Source organism: Eleutherodactylus coqui, chromosome 3 (genome assembly GCF_035609145.1).
Source record: "Eleutherodactylus coqui strain aEleCoq1 chromosome 3, aEleCoq1.hap1, whole genome shotgun sequence".
Lineage (NCBI taxonomy): Eukaryota > Metazoa > Chordata > Amphibia > Anura > Eleutherodactylidae > Eleutherodactylus > Eleutherodactylus coqui.
The window spans coordinates 230,166,362-230,188,115 of record NC_089839.1 but is presented as its reverse complement, the minus strand read 5'-3'; the positions used below and the strand labels follow the sequence as shown (position 1 = coordinate 230,188,115).

At 44.5% G+C, this 21,754-nt stretch overlaps 1 protein-coding gene across 1 annotated transcript in view; it reads left to right on the top strand.

Annotated features, from left to right (window-relative positions):
* Window positions 1-21,754, top strand: part of FIRRM (FIGNL1 interacting regulator of recombination and mitosis) — a 71,046-nt gene that overhangs the window by 1,125 nt on the left and 48,167 nt on the right. Inside the window, exons 2-7 of the mRNA XM_066597062.1 lie at window positions 5,074-5,113; window positions 5,202-5,290; window positions 6,835-6,939; window positions 12,315-12,455; window positions 16,508-16,670; window positions 19,551-19,635. Coding sequence (XP_066453159.1) covers window positions 5,074-5,113; window positions 5,202-5,290; window positions 6,835-6,939; window positions 12,315-12,455; window positions 16,508-16,670; window positions 19,551-19,635 — 623 coding nt within the window. The remainder of the gene's footprint in view (window positions 1-5,073; window positions 5,114-5,201; window positions 5,291-6,834; window positions 6,940-12,314; window positions 12,456-16,507; window positions 16,671-19,550; window positions 19,636-21,754) is intronic.

Sequence of the window (21,754 nt, the reverse complement as noted above, 5' to 3'; positions counted from 1 at the left end):
ACACGCCACATATGTGGGGCCACATGAGCCATTGTAGTGCAGCCACAGAGAACTTTACAGGGGTTGTACCAAAATGGTAGGGCCGGTGGGCTGGAACCTCCGGCCAGAAGTAGTCAGTGGGGTCCACCTGGCGCTGTGCAGAGGAGCCGTTCAGCCGTGGGGATTCCTCTTTTCTGTCTCCCGAAGGGAGCCGGTAAGCCTACCTGTTTCCCTGAAAATAAGACGCGTCTTATATTAATTTTTGCTCCCAAATATGCGCTACGTCTTATTTTCAGGGGGTGTCTTATTTCGCCGCGGGAAATCCGTCTGTGGCCGCTAATCCCTCAATTGGCCAGCTTTGTGGACGAAATTTCTCAGAAATCTCCTCCACATGGGACAGCAAATCTGTCACGGCAAAGCTGGGAGAAGCCGGTGTTGTGGTGCGGATTCACCGGCCACAGAAACGGAAAAGCGTGCTGCCAGGTCGCTTCAAAACAAGCGGCTGAGTGCCGTGGGTTTTGAAGCAACGCTTTCCCGGCGGAAATCTCGCTGTGGCCAAACTGCCAGATTTCCGCTCGAAATACGCTCTGTGAGAACCCAGCCTTAAGAATCACACACAGGTTGCCTGACACACGCAGAGCCATAAAAAAATAAGGCCTGTAAAGTAACGTACTTGTCTGCAGACAGAAGTTCCTGTACCACTTGTAAGCAGGGATGGTATTGCAGCTTCCGGCCACCAGGGGGAGCTCATCACAGCGGACATGTACAGCAGGAACAGAACGTACAGTATGGACTTTTCCAGCCAGCAAGGGGAGCTCACAACAGCACACTCGTACAGCACAGCAGGGACAGGATAACAGCAGACTGTCTGCAGATCTACCTATACATCTGGAGGTAGAAGACAACGGGGATGGCAGCAGGGGACAGGCCTCTTGACTTGCCTGCACATTTTACTATGCCTTACTATCGGGGGGGTGCCTTATATTTGGGACTTCTGCAAATTTCAGGAGGTGCCTTATTTTCGGGGAAACACGGTAACCCCGAGCACAGGTGTGAAACCACCCCAAGTTATCGTGGGGGGGTCCCACCACTGAGACCCCTGCTGGCCTAGAGAACAGGACTCCTGTGTCCCCCTCTTAACTGTCACTACAACGGTCGCTTCTGAAGTGACTACCCTGTGAATGGGCGGCCGCCGAGCATGAGCGGCCAGCGTTCCATTCATTTAATGGGGCTGATGGAAATACCCGGGTGGGCGCCGCTTAGATATCTTGAGACGATAAAAAAAACACAAAAAGATAAGGCATGCTGTGATTTTTTTTTTTCTTGCAACATTGCATGAGTGAAAGCACTGCAAATGTGAAGGAAACCATTGAAAATCATTGGTTTCCGAATTCTGCGCCCCCCACTCCTCGGATCGTGCGACAATCGTACAGTTTTTCAAAATTCAATAATGTGCAATTTTTGTCACAAGACTGAAGGCCCCCTAACTTGGAAATTTCCTTAATATGTGGAGAGTGGTTTCATGCATGACATTATTAGGTAAACGCGGTGATGCAGGGCATTTTTCAGGCAAAAAGGCCTCACATGACTTCTGTGAAGTTTCGTCAGAGGATCGACAAGGGTTTCCCAACTACCCTGAATCGGGTAGTCGGGTGAGTATAACAAATACCTCCCCGAACTCCGCAGAACCTGCCCTACGAGCCCCATAAACTAAGTTATGGTACATATATGGCAGGTTGCCTGGAGTCTGGGGAGGTATTTGTTATACTTATCCAACTCCTCAATCCAATGCTGTCACCCTCGAAAGTCAGCACAGACCATGTGACCAGACCGTTGTATGCACGCACTCACATTGACTGCTATGGAATGTGTGCAGCCAGCTGTCCGGCTGCATGGGCCACGCTAACTTTTGGGGGTGACAGCGCTGAATCGGGTAGTCGGGTGAGTATAACAAATACCTCCATGGAACCTGCCCTATGAGCACCGTAACTTAGTTTATGGTGCTTGTACATAGTGAAAGGTTCCCTTTAAAGAATGTTATGATGATTTTTGTGTAACTCAAATGGATTCCGAATTGTTAGCTCAGAAATAACCCTTGAAAAAAATCTGTTATATGTTACTAGAATCCCAGAATGGTAGAGTTGGAAGGGACCTCCAGGGTCATCGGGTCCAACCCCCTGCTCAGTGTAGGATCACTAAATTATCCCAGACAGATGTCTGTCCAGCCTCTGTTTGAAGACTTCCATGGAAGGAGAACTCGCCACCTCCAGTGGTAACCTGTTCCACTCATTGATCACACTCACTGTCAGAAAGTTTTTTCTAATATCTAATTTGTGTCTCTTCCCTTTTCAGTTTCATCCCATTGCTTCTAGTCTTTCCTTGTACAAATGAGAATAGGGCTGATCCCTCTGCACTGTGACAGCCCCTCAGATATTTGTAAACAGCTATTAAGTCTCTCAGCCTTCTTTTTTGCAAGCTAAACATTCCCAGATCCTTTTACCGTTCCTCATAGGACATGATTTGCAGACCGCTCACCATCTTGGTAACTCTTCTCTGAACTTGCTTCAGTTTGTCTTTCACAAGGAGATGTAACCAGATAGCGCCTCAAGGTTGTCATTCAATGGAAACCAACACTATTCTGATCCTCCAATGCAAGGGGGAGAGCTGCAGAAATAATTGGGGTCTCTCATAAGAGAGCGATCCCAAAAAGATGAAATACAAAAGAGCTATCAGCAAACACAAATTTTTTTTTCTGCGCTCAATAAATAGTGTTCATCCACAAATAGTAGTCTGTGAAAATACATAGGATTTATACTTACTGGGAAGGAGGGGGGTATGATGGTCATGAGCCCCCTCCTTGAAGTGATATCTCCTTCAGTCTCCGGATAGATGTTTCCACACGTTTCAAAATAAAGTAATAACACCTTTATTTCGCTAAAACAACGGGCAACGCGTTTCAGTGCACACAGGCACCTTTCTCAAGCCATGATTAGACAATGGAATCATTACATATATATAGTAAATAGGTTACTTACATTACATGCCGCTGGTGTCTCTCAGTGGTGGCAGCCATAATGGAGGCGTGTCTCAATGTACCAACGTCATCACGCCGGTCACGTGGTCGGCGTCACGGCGTTCCACCACTGCTAGTAAGACCCGATAGCAGCGGCCATATTGGGGGCGTGTTGTAGCACATCCACGTCATCACGCCGGTCACATGACCAGCGTTATGACGTTGGTGAATTGAAAACATGCCCCCATTATGGTTGCTACCACCGGGAGGCATGATTCATGATGTGCGTCGGAACGCTGGTCATGTGACCGGCGTGATGACGTGGATGTGCTACAACACGCCCCCAATATGGCCGCTGCTATCGGGTCTTACTAGCAGTGGTGGAACGCCGTGACGCCGACCACGTGACCGGCGTGATGACGTTGGTACATTGAGACACGCCTCCATTATGGCTGCCACCACTGAGAGACACCAGCGGCATGTAATGTAAGTAACCTATTTACTATATATATGTAATGATTCCATTGTCTAATCATGGCTTGAGAAAGGTGCCTGTGTGCACTGAAACGCGTTGCCCGTTGTTTTAGCGAAATAAAGGTGTTATTACTTTATTTTGAAACGTGTGGAAACATCTATCCGGAGACTGAAGGAGATATCACTTCAAGGAGGGGGCTCATGACCATCATACCCCCCTCCTTCCCAGTAAGTGTAAATCCTATGTATTTTCACAGACTACTATTTGTGGATGAACACTATTTATTGAGCGCAGAAAAAAAATTTTGTGTTTGCTGATAGCTCTTTTGTATTTCATCCAGTTTGTCTTTTTTAAAGTGGGGTGCTCAGAACTGGACACAGTATTCCAGATGAGGTCTGACTAAGGAAGAGTAGAGGGGGATAATTACCTCACATGATCTAGATTCTATGCTTCTCTAATACATCCCAGAATTGTGTTTGCCTTTTTGGCTGCTGCATCACATTGTTGACTCGTATTCAGTCTATGATCTATTAATTATACCCAAGTCTTTTTCCCATGTGCTTCTGCTTCGCTCAATTCCTCCTATTCTGTATGTGCTTTTTTTCATTTTTCTTGCCCAGATGTAGTACTTTGCATTTCTCCTTGTTAAATAATAATAATCTTTATATAGCGCCAACATATTCCGCAGCGCTTACAAAAACAGGGGGATACAGAAAGATAAAAGTACGAAAATACAAAAACCATGGTTACATGTAGTAAGCAGTTGATGGACACAATAGGAGTTAGGGGCTCCAATGAGCTTACATAGCACAAATAATGGGGTGATACAGAAGGTAAAGGGGTTGGAGATGTGCACGGTATGGCAAGCTGGAGAGTGTGGGGTGCTATACACAGACAATGGTCAGGCCGTATAGTGGCTGAATCGGTGTGACTGCAGGGTGGTGGTTGATGGCAGCTAGCAGGGATTACAGTCACTAGGACAGGGGGTTTGGTTTAGGAGATATGGTATGCGTCCCTGAAGAGGTGCGTTTTTAGGGCACACCTGAAGCTTTGTGAGTTATGGATTGCCTAGATATTTTTGGGTAACGCGTTCCAGAGGACTGGTGCTGCTCTGGAGAAGTCTTGGAGGCGGGAATGAGAAGTTCGAATTAAAGGGGCACTTAGTCTGATTTCGTTAGCAGAGCCCAGGCTGGGTGATGTATTGAGATGAGGGAGGCAATATAGGGGGGGCGCTGCGCTGTGGAGGGCTTTGTGGATGAGGGCGGCGGGTTTAAATTGAATTCTGTATTTAACGGGCAGCCAGTGCAGTGACCGGAACAGGGCAGAGGTGTCTGAGTAGCGGCTGGACAGGAAGATGAGCGGCTTGGCTGCCGCATTCAGGATGGATTGTAGAGGAGAGTCTGGTGTGGGGGAGGCTGATCAGCCATTCTGTTAGTGGCCGCCCACTGTTCAAGCTTTTCTAGATCTTTTGAATACTCTCCCTCTCTTCCCTAGTGTTAGCTATCTCTCCTAGCTTTGTGTCGCTGGCAAATTACTAGCTTTTAAAATAGGTGTGTTAAACCATTCACGTGTTTTGCAATTCATTGTTTCCCTTAATTATTCCTACTCCATGTTTCAGTGTTCATCCAACTGTAAGGAAAAAATACGTAAGTAAATAGAAATTTTCAAAAGGTTCCAATAATATTATCAGGGTTTTGTCTCCTTTTTGTAATGTTGCTTCTCCCCCTCTTTTAGGAGTATTTAAAATTGTTACAGAAATGTTTATGCCCCATATCAGTGTTTTGGAGTTGGAGCAAGACGTATTTTTTCAACTTCTACCACAGGTAACCATACTAAAAGATTACCCACCCAAATATATATGAAATACAACACTTAAAGGGGTTGTCCCGCGGCAGCAAGTGGGTCTATACACTTCTGTATGGCCATATTAATGCACTTTGTAATGTACATTGTGCATTAATTATGAGCCATACAGAAGTTATCAAAAGTTTTATACTTACCTGCTCCGTTGCTGGCGTCCTCGTCTCCATGGTGCCGACTAATTTTCGGCCTCTAATGGCCAAATTAGCCGCGCTTGCGCAGTCCGGGTCTTCTGCTGTCTTCAATGGGGCCGCTCGTGCAGAATGCCGGCTCCGTGTAGCTCCGCCCCGTCACGTGCCGATTCCAGCCAATCAGGAGGCTGGAATCGGCAATGGACCGCACAGAAGCCCTGCGGTCCACAGAGAGACAGGATCCCGGCGGCCATCTTCAGCAGGTGAGTATGAAGATGCCGGACCGCCGGGATTCGGGTAAGTACTACCCGGTGTGTTTTTTTAACCCCTGCATCGGGGTTGTCTCGCGCCAAACGGGGGGGGGGGGGGGGGTTAAAAAAAAACGTTTCGGCGCGGGACAACCCCTTTAAGGGCTAATGCCCACGGCCGGATTTCTGCTGCGTGAAACGCAGTGGAAATCTGCAGCGTTTCACCACAGTTATTAGGTTCTACGGAACCTAATAGCTCAATTTCCACCGTGGAATTGCGCAGCGTGAAATAACCCGCAGCACATCCTATTTGCCGCGGAAATACGTGTGGACCGCTTCCATTGTAGTCAATGAAAGCCGGCCGTCATGCTATACTTCTGCTGTAGCACAAAGGAAGTGTAGCGTGAAAACGCGCCCCGCCGGCCACGTCATATGACACCGCCGGCTGCGGCATGTGGGAGCTGCTCAGCGAATCCGGAGGGGAGTATGGGATCTTTGGGGGGGGCGCCGTGACAGACTCCTCTGTGATATTTTGCTTTCGGAGCTCGTCACGACCGTGGGCATGAGCCCTAAGACCAGGGCATACATCCGTTAGTGGAATCCGCTATGGGTCTCCCGCAGCAGTTTACAGATGTGAGCCCGGCCTTGACCCTGCTTACGGCAGTTAAATTGTATTACGCATGACTGCAGGCGATCATGCGCAGTACACCTGTTTTTTGTTTTTTTTTTGTTTATATTTCCAGCCGTCGCTTAGTGATGACGCGGATACCCCCAGCCCATACGCAATATACTACCCACACGGGCGATTTAAAAGTTGTGCCCGACATTCTCAGACGCAAGTTGCATTGGACAACACTCGGACATCCCGTTCGAATGCTGTCTTATGTGCTGAGCACCGCATATTAAGATGTGCTATTCTCGTCTGAAGATCAAACAAGAATAGGACATGCTGCAATATTTTTTATTATTACTTGGACTATCAGTATACACCCAGAAAAAAATTGCAAAAAAATATATAATTTCTCTTGACAAATCGTAAAAACCACTTTAATCCAGTTTCACATTGCTTTAGCTTATTTCAGTTCAGTATTGCCGTGATAATAATTTGCTTTTCAATGCATTTTTTAGGCTGTAAAACATTTTCACAGTCTTTTATTTGAAGTCTCAAGTCAGGCATCCCAGCTATCGAGTCAAACTACTGAACTGAGGAACACATTACGGAATATACTCCAGGTATATATCCTACTCATCACTGTATTTGTCAAAATGGCTGATAATTGTTTTTGTTTCAAGAAATATAACTTAAAGGGGTCTTCTGGGCAAATACTATTGATAACCTATCCTCAGGATAAGTCATCAATAGATAATCGCCGGGAACCCGGGCTTTGAGCTGATCAGCTAGCCTGTTGTCAGTGAAGCAGGCCCATGCATGTGTCATAGGGAATGGCAGGGGACGCACTCTAGTTGTCTTCACTCTCATTGAAATCAGTGGGATCTGAAACACTACATTTTCCCAGCATCTTACACGAAGCTGACATCTATCCTCAGTTCTGTTAGGAAGGGCTGACCTATATTATCCTTTTTTTTTTTTTTCTGCAAATATTGTGAAGTTTTTGCTGCCTTCACTTGGCCATGCACACCTGCCGCCCATTTACCTTCTGTCACTCCTACCGGAGCATATGAATGGTATCCTACCTTCCCTGGCTTTATTTGTAGGCTTAGTCCCAACAGAGGAGCATTCTGAGAGGGAGGAACCCAACTTTCCCAGGTTGAGATTTACCACCTGCTTTTAGTGTTAGGACCCATCTGAAAGCTTGGTCACCTGGACGTTGGTAGATGGGCCAATGTAATTTGATCAAATTATATACCAAGAACCTTGTATTACTTATTGTGGTTAGAGTATTGATTATATGTAGAATCTTTCTCGTCATGTTCTTTCAGGGACACAGCTTTGACCTTGGGTATATAGCACCTGCTGATTGGAGGTGGACACTAAGCAAACAAACGAGTTGGCTCTTCCCGCTTGCTATATACCCTCTGCGGGTACTTGGCTAATCAGTTTTGTACGCAAGCAGTAGAAGCACCCCAGTGGAGCTTGTTACGAAATGGTAGAGCTTAAAATAACTTAGGAGGGTGCCAGTGCGACCATAACCAAACAAAAAAAGAACTCCTATCGGGTGCTGTGTTCCCCAATGAACACGATGAGAAAGATTTTACGGTAAGTTACTTACAAAATCTAGTTTTCTCGTCTATCATTGGGGACACAGCTTTGACTTTGGGATGTTCAAGAGCATTACCCAAGGGGTGGGATAATATATTATAATAAGCCACATGTGTAAAGAAGCGTAATCAGCTCTTTAACCGCGCCTAGCGTTAATGGGTGCCTAGGCATGCAGCATGCTCAGAGACTGAGCATAAAGGGGCCCGAGAAGACGGAACCATCCCCCCACCGGAAAAAAGACTCCTGATGAGGAGCTTCCAATGAGGCACCCATTGACCAAGAAATATGTTCCATAACACAGCTTGAATATTTGAGGTCTCTCGTTCGGTAACCCTGCACTGCCCGAAGCGGTGCCAGTGTGAGGAACCCACCTTGGAAACCCAAGGATCCACTAGTGTTGTCCGGAGCATCAGCAGAAAGCCAGGGCGACTGAAGAATGCCATTAGAGAGAGGTAAATTTGCGAATTACAACCAAGCCCACTTGTGACCGGTTCGTCCCATGGGACTAGACTTCATCAACGCAGGCCAAGATTCCACATACAGTGAGGTAACCTGCAATAGGGTGATAACTACCTTCTTTTGATGACAAAGAACTTCCGCCCGATAGCACATCCCGCTTGGAAGAGAGTCGAGTAGACTGGGGGAGCTGGCTGTGACGTCAGCACCATCAGAAAGGAGGGATGAAACTTAAAAAAGCTGGGGCCCTCTAGCAGGCAATCTAGTTGAACATCAGGATCCATTAGAGTCCAGACTGTAAACACTCGGTTAGGCAGGTTGTCGTAATGACAGCACCGCTGTTGAAGGGCTAGTAGGAAGCACCCCAGGTGAATGCATGGGAGCTACTGCAACCAGAGGGAATGGAAGATGGTGACGCACGGCTCAAAAATACCACTAGTATCAGCCTTCTGAGACTGACAATGGCCACCGCCTCCACCTTTTGCATGAAACCACAGACCTAAAGAAGTCTAGGCCTGAGAAAAAAGGCATCTGTGGGTGGTCAAGCCAGGGTGGCTCCCTACCAAGATGTCACTGGCATGGCATGACTCCCACCAGGCACCATAAAACATGGCATAACTGCCAATATATCCTCGGACGTGAGTCTCGCTGGTCCCTTTGTGGAATCCTCCGGAATTGGGAGGGTAAGTGCTAAAAATTGAAATCAATATTCGCCTGCACCGTTTCATGGTCTCCTGCAAGCAATCATGCAGGTGAAAATAGCTCAGGAGGATTGCAGCTCGCTACTGACTCCGTCTGATTTTAAATGCTTGTCTCTTGGATCCGCGCTCTTACCTGCATAGGAAGGCTACATGGAGAAATGCTGCAGGAGTGAAGTCTTAGACCGCTCTGTCTACAGAGTACTCCTAACAGCAGCAGCCCAGGCATCCCTTATAGGGGAGAATATGAGGCCCGTTCTGCTGCCAAAATTTAGCGTCAGTGGCAGACTCCACCTAAAGAGGACCATTCATGCATACTGACGACATGAGTGACCCACGACCGCATGGACACAGCTGACTGACCTAGCAGCACAGTCCTCCTAGAAAGCAACAGATGTTTGTTTGGTTCCGAGACTGCCTTGAGAAGGATTGGACTCCTAGTGGTTCACTATGTCAGAGCTGACCGGAGGGGAGCTCGTAGATGGATCTACCCCCCAGGCCCGCTGTTGGAGGGCGAATCCCCCAGCCTACCACTTTACTAGACGAGATATTCTGACAGACTGTAGGTCCATCCCACATAACCGCACAAGCGCACATAGTATGCGGCTCTGGGTGGCCCCAGCCTGCATCTAATACTGTAAGTGGGGAAAACGCTAAAGCTGCATGCAAGGACACTGCAGCCAGGCTACCATAGGGAAGCTAGCAGTTAGGTAAGGCTCCCCCGTTCTGCAGTATATATGAGCACAGACTTTGGGAATTGGCTGACTGCGCTGGCTGGGTGTGGTGCTTCAATCAACCACACCTGTGAAGCTGAGCCACTGAGAATCCACAGATCCCAGCAGCAAGCTCTAACATGGCCATAAGGCGGCCAGTGTAGGCATAACACAAACCGCATGGTGGTAAATACCCTCCCGCATGCGACAAATACACAGCCTGTCGGGCAGCGTGACACAGGAGGGCACCCTGTACAAGGGGCAGGGCAGCAAGGAAAGCTATTTTCTTACCTGCCCTTTTTTTTTTTTTTTTTAACTCTATCTTCTTTCTTCCTTCCTTGTCTCCAGCAGGGCGTTCCATGACCAGCTCCCCATACCCCGCAGGGAGAGGAGAGGCGGTTTCTATGGGGGGCCCATTGCTTGCGGGCAATAAACAGGACCCCAGCTGTGCCACCTTTTCTTCTCCAGGTAGGGAAGACAATGGCCAGCAATGTCTGGCCTTTGGCCCTCCTGCATAGGGGTAGATCGGAAAGTAATACTGCTCCATCGACCTGCAATCCCTTCTTGAAGAATGACAGACACTTGCCGTCTGCCCTCCTTGTGGGGAACAGGTAGTGACCTGCCTGGCCAGTCCCCACATCCCTGCAGTCCTTAAGACCTTGATTGAAGAGGTCCGCCTCCTACAGACACTAAGCTAAAACTGATTAGCTGAGTATCTGCAGAGAGTATGTAGCAAGCTCGAGGAGCCAACGCGTTTGTCTGCCTAGTGTCCGCCTCCAATCAGCAGGTGCTAAATACCCAAGGTCAAAGCTGTGTCCCACAATGATACAGACAAGAAAACGATGATTTTTTTTTTTTAATTTGCACAAGGCCACAACAAAAAATGTGTTAAAAAGTCTGAAGACTTTCCAAATGCATTATACATGTCTGTTAGTATTCTAAGCAGGAGGCAGAGGTGTACTGGGATGTTAATTCAGCATCCGAGTCTATCGTCTGGGAAGCCTTTAACCCCTTAGTGACCAGTCCATAGTGTTTTTACATCCTGGCCTACTGGGCTTTAATCCCTGAGGACGTAAAAACATGCATCCTCTGGGGATTAAAACCCTGCAGGCTCTGGACGTGACCGCTCCATGCTGTTGGTTACCGGAGGTAGCCGACAACCTGGAGGTGTCATCCATAGACCGTGGGACTCCCTTCCCCGGTCGCACGATCGCCGGTATCTACCGGTTACTGGCGATCGCGTTAAAGTCAATAGAAAGTAAATAAAGTTTCAGCTTCCCTTACGAACAAAGGTAATGGCATGTGAATGCGCTCGTAATATGCGCCAAGATGCAACATGCTGCGATTTTTCTTGCTCATGCTTAATTTATGCTAGTCGTCTGAGTGGTAGCACGGCTGCCTATGGGATATTGGTACAGCGTGTTACATGCACAAGAACTACGCACGTAATACGCAATTAGCATACGCCCTTGTGAGACAGCCCTATCACTGGGATATCAACTGCTGGCTTTGATTAGCAGTTAGCACTGCGGGTGAGGTTTGCTTGTTTGTTGTGTTTTTGTGGTTGGGAATCCCTGATCTCTTTTCTTGTTGTACATTAAACATAAAAGGAGCTTTTGTATTACACAGGAAGATATGCATGTCTTATCGTACTGCATGGATTTTCTGATCTTGTTAAAATTCTTTTATTTTCTTTCCTGATTGCCAGTAAAGTTTTTGTACTGTGTAATTTGCCTAATAAACGTTCCTTTATAATAATGCATTGTAAGTACAGGGCACATTTACATGAGCCACACAAACAAAGCCATACATACATTCATTTAAAAGTGACAGGAATATAAAATCAATTAATTGGTCATATCTCCCAATGCCTGCTGTGTGATCCACTATCACCATAGTGCTCTCACTAATCAGAATCTTTTACCATATTCAGCACCACCTCCTTGGCATACTTACCCTCGGCCAACTTTTTTTTTTAACATTTTGGACATCCACTTTCTCCACTCCGTTAACTCCCCCGATTCACATCTTTCCCACTTCCCCGCCAAACCATGTCTCCCCATAATAGAATCTTCCACAGATGTCTCTCCATGTTTCTCCCCACAATCTCCCTTCCGTAACCCTTCCCATGTACTGCCTGCTCTTCCGTCCTGGCACACGGACAGGCACCCGCTCAGTAAATGAGCACTTTCCATGGCTGCCAAAGGATGTGACAGGAGCCTGTACTAACCAATCAGCACTTACCTTAACAGCCGAGGAAAGCGTTCATTGCGGCCCTGCCGCGGCCAGCCCCAGAATTCTTCAGAAACGCGACTGATGGCACAGACTGGTGATTGGCTATGTTTCTCTCTACCAAGGCAGGCAACCGCAATCTCCAGCAGCATGGGCCACGGGTTTGTTCAACAGAGTTTCCAGGGTTATTAAAAACTGAGCAGGAATTGTTTTTGTGTGCTGAAATATTTGTATTTTTCTTTCATAAATGTGTTTTTTTGTTTTTTTTTTATTGTTTCTATGTTCTAGGATATGGCCGAGTGGCTGGAAGCATTAACGGCTTGTGTTCGCTGCGTCTGTTCCATAGAGGGATCAGTGACCTTTGAAAATATTCAGTCTCTTCCTTCATCTGTGCTGCAGGTTCTTTTGGCTGCTTTCACCCACTGCAAGGTGAGCCGTTTGTATACAACGATGAGCAATAAATCACTTTTTGATTTTAAAATTTAAATGCAAAGCCTTGGTTATATAGAATGTAAAATTCACATAGATGTATAGCTGCAACGTTCCTCTGTTGTAGCAAGACAAACATGGTTTATATGTCATGGTGCAATTCTGCTCTATTAAAGGGATATTCCCAATATAGACTTAGATCACCTGCCCATAGGGTAGGTAATAAGTCTGATCAGTGGGTGTCTCAGACCCTCACCGATCCTGAAAACGGGAGTCCTGTGTCCCCATCTCTTTGTGACTGCAGGGTAGTTTCTTCTCCTGCCCGCAATGACGTCAGATTGAATAACGTCAGGGACACTGGTGGATCCCTGTGCTGAAAAATGGTTTTCTTATAGGGTATTTTAGTATTAATCCAACGTATGGCAATAGTGATGTGTCCATTGTTCTTCATTAAAATGCCAAACAATGCAATTTTAGGGTCTTGGGTAAGGGGGGTTGATAGCATGGAGGATAGGAAACTAAAAGCGTATGTGCAGGTACTTGCCACATATGGACATTCCCACATCAGGTGCCAGAAATCGGCTTCCAGACTGTGGCAACGATGACAAGCCAATGTGTGGATTTTCCCATTATAAATAATGCTATTGGAGTTAAATAGTCCTGATGAATTATCTACAGTTGTATTAACTTATCAGCATGGTAGACAAGAGTCCAGCTGATCAGGGGAAAATGTAGGGATAGAAGACAGCCATGTTTCTTGGGTTTGAAGGGAAGCAGAGGTAATTGTCGTTGATATAAGGGGAGTGTATAATACAGAGGGGTGATGCTTAGGACCCTGTAATTGAGAATATCTATGGCAGGATATGTAGATATAATAGTACTATAGGAGAAAAATGCTTAGTAAGGGTGTGTCAAAGTTGGAAATATCTATACATTTGGATGCAAGGTACCCTGAAAGGTATCAGAGTTGGGTAAATGACTCTATCCTGGTATACATCTCCTACCCTAACTACGTTTAGGGCAGATCAAAATTGAGGATCCGGTATCAACCGCAAATAAGGCAAGGTTGGGTTCCGCCATGGCAGCAAGTCCGGCATAACATCAGAATATCACTGGATGGCTTTGACATTTCGCCATATAGAGAGAGCTAAGCTATGTAACGGTACTGCCATACCTGCCTGGGGTTTGGACCTTTGTAGTATGGACAGTTTGTTTCGAACAGGAGGAGCCCAAAACATTATTAGAAAAGAGTTCAAAGATTGAAAAAGTTATAGCTACCTTTTACTGTGTTGTAAAATATATAGACATTTAGCTTCCACCACCATTTGAATATGATTAATTCGTTTTGCCACTGATGGGCTTTGGTCCAAATTACCCCTGAGCTTAGTGTTTAATCAATTTAAGGAGCAGTGTAACAGTTACACCTATGATATCAGCACGATCCAGGACGATGTTAATGCCAAGGTACTTAAATTCAATCACAACTGATAGGCCATATCTGGATAATAAAAAGTCAGGGATCAGGTTATTGGCTGTATACAAAGTAGTGGACTTCTGCTAGTTAATGTTTAATCTAGAATATCTAGAAAAACTATTTATTAGTTGTATTGCCGGTTGAAGGAAATTACCGGGGTCTTAAAGAAATAGGACATTATCATCTGCATATAGCCCAACCACAGTGGTCCTCCCTTCTCAGGATATACCAATCACCGTTGGGGTATGGCAAAGATGTATTGCAAGAGCCTCTATAGCGAAGAGGGATGGGGATAGGGGAGTACCACGCGAGAGAGGGGAAACTAGTAGATGGGATGCCGTTCACTGCTTAATTTACCAATGGTGATTTATATAGGAGTTGAATCCAGGATTTAAATCGAGGTCCAAACCCAAAACTGTTCAAAGAAGCTCGGAGGACAGGCCATTCAGGGGAATAAAAAGCTTTCATTGTGTCAAATAAAGCCTGGGCTCACGGCATATCCCTGGATCTACCCAACTGTGTGGCTTATTTTATTGGCTTCAGTGAGGTCAGCAACATAGAGGCATTCAACCTCTGCCACCAGTGTCTCAAGTGAGATATTGTCCTGAGTGGTGGTGAACCTTTTAATAAATGAAATGGTAGATTTTAGATACTTTCTCAAAGCTTTAAAAGTTTCCCACTTCAGGGTGTAAGAAACCTTATCCTCATGAATTTGTAAGGGAGCAATTTGGTCAGGAATTCTATCACTGGGCCTTATCATAAAATCATAGAATGGTAGAGTTGGAAGTGACATCCAGAGTCATCTGGTCCAACCCCCTGCTCAATGCAGGATCACTAAATCATCCCAGACAGATATCTGTCCAGCCTTTGTTTGAACACTTCCTTCGAAGGAGAACTCATTACCTCCCGTGGTAACCTGTCCCACTCATTGATCACCCTCGCTGTCTAATATCTAATTTGTGTCTCCTCCCTTTCAGTTTCATCCCATTGCTTCTAGTCTTTCCTTGTGTAAATGAGATTAGGGCTGATACCTCTGCACTGTGACAGCCCTTCAGATATTTGTAGACAGCTATTAAGTCTCCTGATAAAAAAAAAACGTGTGGACCCCAAAATGGTACCAATAAGAACTAGAGCTCGTCTCGCAAAAAAATACGCCCTCAGAAAGCTCCGTCCAAAACTCCGAAAATAAAAAAGTTATAGCACTTTGAATGCAGTGAGTTTAGAAAAAAATAATTTCCAATAAAAGGGTTTTTATTGTGTAAAAACCTAAAAAAAATAAGAATTTTGATATCGTTGTAACCGTACCGTCCCGCAGAAAAACAATGTATCATTTATGCTACATAATTAACGCTTTAAAAAAAAAAAAAAAAAAATCTATGGCAGAATTGATGCGTTTTCTCTCCCTACGATCATAAAAAAAATAATAAAAGTTTTACAAAGTAGTCTATGTAACCAAAAATGGTTACAATAAAAACTACAGTTCACCACGCAAAAAACAAGCCCTTATATGGCCGCGTCGACGGAAAAATAAAAAAGTTATGGCTTTTGAAAAATGGAGACGAAAAAATACCAAAAAGCGTTTGGTCCTCAACTCCAAAATAGGCCCTGTCATTAAGGGGTTAAGATGAAATTTATTTTTCAGACTTGGTTCAACCTTGATCTTGACTGACCTTTTCTTTGCCAATAAAAAACCAGAGGACCCACAGTATTTTCATATTTTGTCTTTCTCGCCTGTTCTTCAGCCCTTTTAGAAGATAGTATGTCTCTTTCCTCAACTCCTACGAAAATTAGCTGTCCTCAGCTGGTACTTACCACTGGCTCATCTGTCCATATCTCTTTTTAGTAGCCGTACCTGTTAACGGACATGGGCATCACCCCCCCTCTTTTGGTACGACCCTTCTAAAAAAGCAGGCGCCTTCTTCACAATTGGCAACTTATTCTGTCATTCGAGTCATAGGAAGCTTTCTCTTCATTATCTCAGTCTCACGGACAGCATTACGTTTCAAGGTCTTGCTGTGTCCCCCAATGACACGGATGAGAAAACCAGCATTTTCGTTACTTACCTAAAATCCCTTTCTCGTCACTTTCACACTTTCATTGGGGGTTACAGCGCCCACCCAGTTGTGTATTCTTGCTAGCACTGGTAGGGTTTCTCACAAATGGATTCACAATCTAGCCTGTTTTTTTACTTCAAATTATTAGTTTTCGGGTTCTGGTCTTTACTGATCATCTTCCTGTGTTAATTTGTTCTCTCCTACTTAGGTACAAACTAATTTAGCTCTGCAGGAGGGCGTATAACTGGTAGGAAGAATTAACTTTCTTAGTACTTAGTGTCCAGCTCTTACTGGCAGGTATAATACTTAAGGTCTTGCTATGTCCCCCAATAAGCATGAGGAGAAAGGGGGTTTTACAGTAAGTAACCAAATCCTGTTATCTGGTTACACTTTTTATATTACAGTGTAAAATATTTTTTTAAAGGTGTTTTTACTATTTTGTTTAAATATTTGAAGTCCCCCTCATGGGAATCCTGTTCCATAATTAATATTATACTATTATTACATGGCTATTTATTTCCTAGGATAGTGATTCAGTTTATTCTGGAAGACTTCATCTGGTTTCAGATTTACTTCAAGCCCTTTTCAAAGAAGCAGTCTCCCTTGAAAAACAGTTGATGGAACTGCTGGATAGAACTACTCTAAGTGCCTCTGCATCAGCCAGTGAAATTACAGGCATGGTCTCCGGTAGGTGCTGAATATCATATAGTCGATACGGCATGATCATTAATGGTGACATAACACTAATACTTCTTAAAAGCTTTGGGAGTACAAATGACGGGCTAGGGACCTTTAACTTTGTCAAAACTTACAAACCGTAATTGCACTCTACTCTTCTGCCACTACACATGGACAAATACAGTGATCTGCTGGCTCTAAAACAATTTGTGCCAACAGAATACCATGATTACTTTGACAGTATGCCACAATCAGGCAACGTTCCTGATGTTGATTAACCCCTTAAGGGCATGGCCTATTTTGACTAAGGGCATGGCCTATTTTGACTATAAGGACCCCACAATTTTTGGCAGATTTTCATTTCCACATTTCAAAAGCGATAACTTATTATTTTTCTGTCTTCACGGCCATATTAGGCTTGCTTTTTGCGTGGTGAACTGTATTTTTTTTATTGGTTCCATGCCTGGGTGCATATAATGTATGGTAAAATTTTTTTTACTTTCTTACACCCTACTTTGAGAGTAGGGTGTCTGTTGACGATGTCACAGAGGGATTGCCCTCCCTCTGTGAACCCTTTACATGCCGCTATCTACACAGAACGCAGCATGTAGGCGGTTAACCGCAGGGGTCGCTGTCCTCATGCACCTGCGCTGTTGCAGCAGGAGGCCGGCTATTGGTAACAGCTGGCTCCTGCTGCCGGATGTAAGGTTACGTCCTGCCGCGTTAAGTATGCTGCAGCCATGATCTAACCTTACGTCCTGTGGCGTTAAGGGAAAGCTAAAAATGTTTTCTCTGTATAGTATAACTTTCAGCCATGTTTTCAGCTATAGAAATATTCCATGCATGTATTACATTGTTTACATTTTTATTTCATCTAGGCTTGACGAGCTGTGAAACTTTCAAATTTAAAATTATAAACTATGAATTAAAATGGACTTTGATCATTCTTTCCCTGAGCCCTTCAAATATGAATGTATATTTAACCCTTTAAGAATGCGGGCCTTTTTTTAAAAATTTTCAGTTTTTGTTTTTTCCCAAACATAACTCTTTTATTTATCCATCACCGTAGCTGTCTGAGGACTGTTTTTTTTTGCGTGACGAGTTGTATTTTTCAGTGGTACTACTTAACCCCTTCCCTCCCCATGACTTAAGGGTACGTCATGGGAGCGGGGTACTTTCCGCAAAATGACGTACCCTTATGTCATAGGGATAGCGTGAGATCATAGCAGATCTCGCGCTATCCCGCAGCGGGAGCCGGCTGTCAGTGATAGCTGGCCTCCCGCTGCAACAGCGGGGGTGTATCGGAGATGCGCCCCCCCGCTGTTAACCCCTTCCATGCCATGCCTTATCACAGCGATCATCAGTGCTGTGCCGTAAGTCCCCCAGAGGGACACACTGTGTTAAAAAAAAAGTTATAAAAATGTACAAGTAAGAAAGATTTAAAAAAAACCTTTTTTGTGCTTTTTGTCATATCAGGATAAAAAAAGGTAAAACAAAAATTAAAATCCCAGATATTTGGTATTGTCGCGTCCCTAACGATGCGTACAATACGATGCACATGCTTTTGACTCTGCATGGAAAAAAGAGTGTTTTTAAAAACTGAGGCAAAATGCTAATTTTTTGCGTTTTGCCTCCCTAAAAACGCTATTAAACTGATTAAAAAAGATGTATGCCCCCCAAAATGGTACCAATGAAAACTACAGCTTTTCTCGCAAAAAATAAGCCGTTACAGAGCTCTGTCCATGGAAAAATAAAAAAAGTTACAGGACTTTGAATGCAGCAATTTAGAAACAAAATTCCAAAAAGGGGGTTTATTGCAGAAAAGTAGAAAAACCTAAAAAAAAGGAAGAATTTTGGTATCGTTGTAATCGTGACAACCCGCAGAAAAAAAGGATTGTGTCATTTATGCTGCATGATTAACTCTGTAAAAGAAACCCACAGAAATCTATGGCAGAATTGATGCGTTTTCTCTCCCTGCGATCATAAAAAAAATAATAAAAGTTTTACAATGTAGTCTATGTACCCAAAAATGGCACTATCAAAAACTACAGTTCGCCACGCAAAAAACAAGCCCTTATACGGCTGCGTCGAGGGGAAAAATAAAAAGTTATGGCTTTTGAAAAATGGAGATGAAAATCCGCCAAAAATTGTTGCGTCCTTAAGCCCAAAATAGGCCGTGTCCTTAAAGGGTTAATGTACTGAAAAACGTGTAAAAAAATTTCTTATTTGGAGTAAAATGGAAAAAAAAATATGGGAAAAGGTTTTGTTTTTTTTTACTTTTAATACCTTTTTTGTTACTTATCAATAAAACTTTATGTAAACTCCTTTTTACGTGTTGTGTGTGTTTTTTTTTTTTGCTTTTTTTTTTGAACGCCCTTTCATCTTTCCTGCAGTATAGTGTAATACCATAGTATTACATTATACCGTGATCTCCACGGGCATGGCTTAATAGGCAGTCAACCATGTCACTGTTGGAGACCTTCAGAAGGTCCCAGGCTGCCATGGCAACTGAACAACACCTTGAGATCTCATCACCAGGGGGCCATTCTGAATCCCTTAAAACAGATTGGGGGTTTTAAATGGCACTGTCAGAACTAAAAGCTGATGGCTGGTGTTAGCCATGATCGTAGCTGGCTCCTGTATTGTATGGAGTTGGAACGTCTTCTGATCCCCTTCATGCAAACCCCAAACTCACAGGATGTAACTGTAAGTGCTATGTTGTTAAGGGGTTAAATAACTATAAGAAATCCTTAGCGACTAAATCACTCTACCATGAATTTACTTTCTCTACAGTAAAGATTGCTTTGACTCTGCTTCTCATTATCATTTTATTTTATTCTGTAACCTTTTACACAATGGTAACACTGTGAGTATTTTTTCTCTTTGTAGTTATCCATACGTTTTTAAATATTTGTTCCGTTTTCTCCAAAATGGATCATGCCCTGCATGCAAACACCTGGAAATTTATCATCAAGTGAGTAATTAAAATCTGATTCCTTTTTAATTCATTTGTTTCCAGATCTAAGGTGAACTTGCCAATAACTATCATTTGGTTGCTTACCTTCAGTATGTGAATCATAGAATGATAGAGTTGGAAGGGACCTCCAGGGTCATCAGGTCCAACCCCCTGCTCAGTGCAGGATCACTAAATCGTATGAATGTTGTATCTCTGCTGTCCAATCATAGAGGGATGTTACAGAGCATTGTGTGGTCCTGGTCAGCGGGGACGTAGATGAGTAAATTACACTAAATCTTTTTCAATAAATCATATGGCAGTTTACTCAGCTCCTCCTGCTCTCCAACATGCGGCCTGCATTCATTCATAGAAAGCCAGATTTAACAAAATTATGGTTTAAAAAAGCAAGAGAAACTGTAGCTCCCTCCTTCTAGTTCATGTGATCTTCTATATAGAAAAGCATTACATCTGTGCAAGTAAGTACAAACCAATCATGGTTGTCCAGAGCCCACTGATGTGTGTGGGAAGCGGAGGCTTGTTATAGGGTCACAAATTGGTGGAAAAGTTAAAGGGGTTGTCCCGCGGCAGCAAGTGGGTCTATACACTTCTGTATGGCCATAATAATGCACTTTGTAATGTACATTGTGCATTAATTATGAGCCATACAGAAGTTATAAAAAGTTTTATACTTACCTGTTCCGTTGCTGGTGTCCTCGTCTCCATGGTGCCGACTAATTTTCGGCCTCCGATGGCCAAATTAGCCGCGCTTGCGCAGTCCGGGTCTTCTGCAGTCTTCTATGGGGCCGCTCGTGTAGAATGCCGGCTCCGTGTAGCTCCGCCCCGTCACGTGCCGATTCCAGCCAATCAGGAGGCTGGAATCGGCAATGGACCGCACAGAAGCCCTGCGGTCCACGGAGACAGAGGATCCCGGCGGCCATCTTCAGCAGGTAAGTATGAAGACGCCGGACCGCCGGGATTCAGGTAAGCGCTGTGCGGGTTGTTTTTTTAACCCCTGCATCGGGGTTGTCTCGCGCCGAACGGGGGGGGGGGGGGGGGGGGTTAAAAAAAAAAAAAAAACCCGTTTCGGCGCGGGACAACCCCTTTAACTCTGGCTATGCTAGAAAGATTGTAGAAGGCACAGAGAAACCAGCTTACTGCCGAATAGCTGCAGACCAGTTAGGGTGCTCATGATGATTACTGGCAACAGCTGCTACAATTGGCAAGTAAGCCTCAAATCTAGACTGGGAGAAGTGGAAGCTGATGGACTGGTGTAATGTATCTGTTTTCCTTTTACACTTTGTGGCTAGCTGGGTACACAAACGACTACCTGGGGGGAGAGCACCAGTATGCAATATCAGAAGGAAGCAAGCTGATGGAGGCAGCGTGATACTCTAGGCAGTGGTCTGCTTGGAAACCTTGGGTTGGGTCCGGATGTGTCTAACATCCAAATGAATGTAACACCTGCCTAAACATTGTTGCAGATCAATTACACCCTTTCATGTTAGCCTTATTCTTTACCTTTTTTTGCTTTTTCTGAAAGTCTAATCAGGATGATGTCAAGACAGGATAAGAGATGCACCTGAACCTGGTGTTTGGTATCTCCTTGTAGTATTCTACCCTCATACAGTATGTAGTGAAGTATCTGCGGACTTTGACATTACTGGAATTTTGATACTGCCCAGTGGAAGTTTGCGTCCAGTCTTGGGGCTCTTTCACGCGGCCGTATGTATTTTTTGCATTATCTCGTTTCCGCCGTAAATTCGCATGAATGGACTATTTTCTGCGATCATGGCTAGAGATAATTAGCGTTTGCTCATCCATTCACATAACCGTAAGCGTTGTTTTTAGTGAAAAAATACGTTGCACCAGAAAATCCTCGCTTGGCATTAATCCTCGGGATGTCTTTGGACGCTGATAAACTGCCTCCCCCTCCCTTTTTCCTTTTTCCAGCTCTCAGAGGAGTTTATGGGAGCCGCCCCCTTATATAGGTCAAAATATAGTTCCAGAACTCTCTTTTTACCCAACGTATATTGCCGCCACTGTATTTCGGTCGCGTATGTTCTATTTTTTTACGGTGCAGCGTTTTGACGCACCTTATCTTTGCTTGTGTGAACAAATGCATTAGAAATCAATGCCT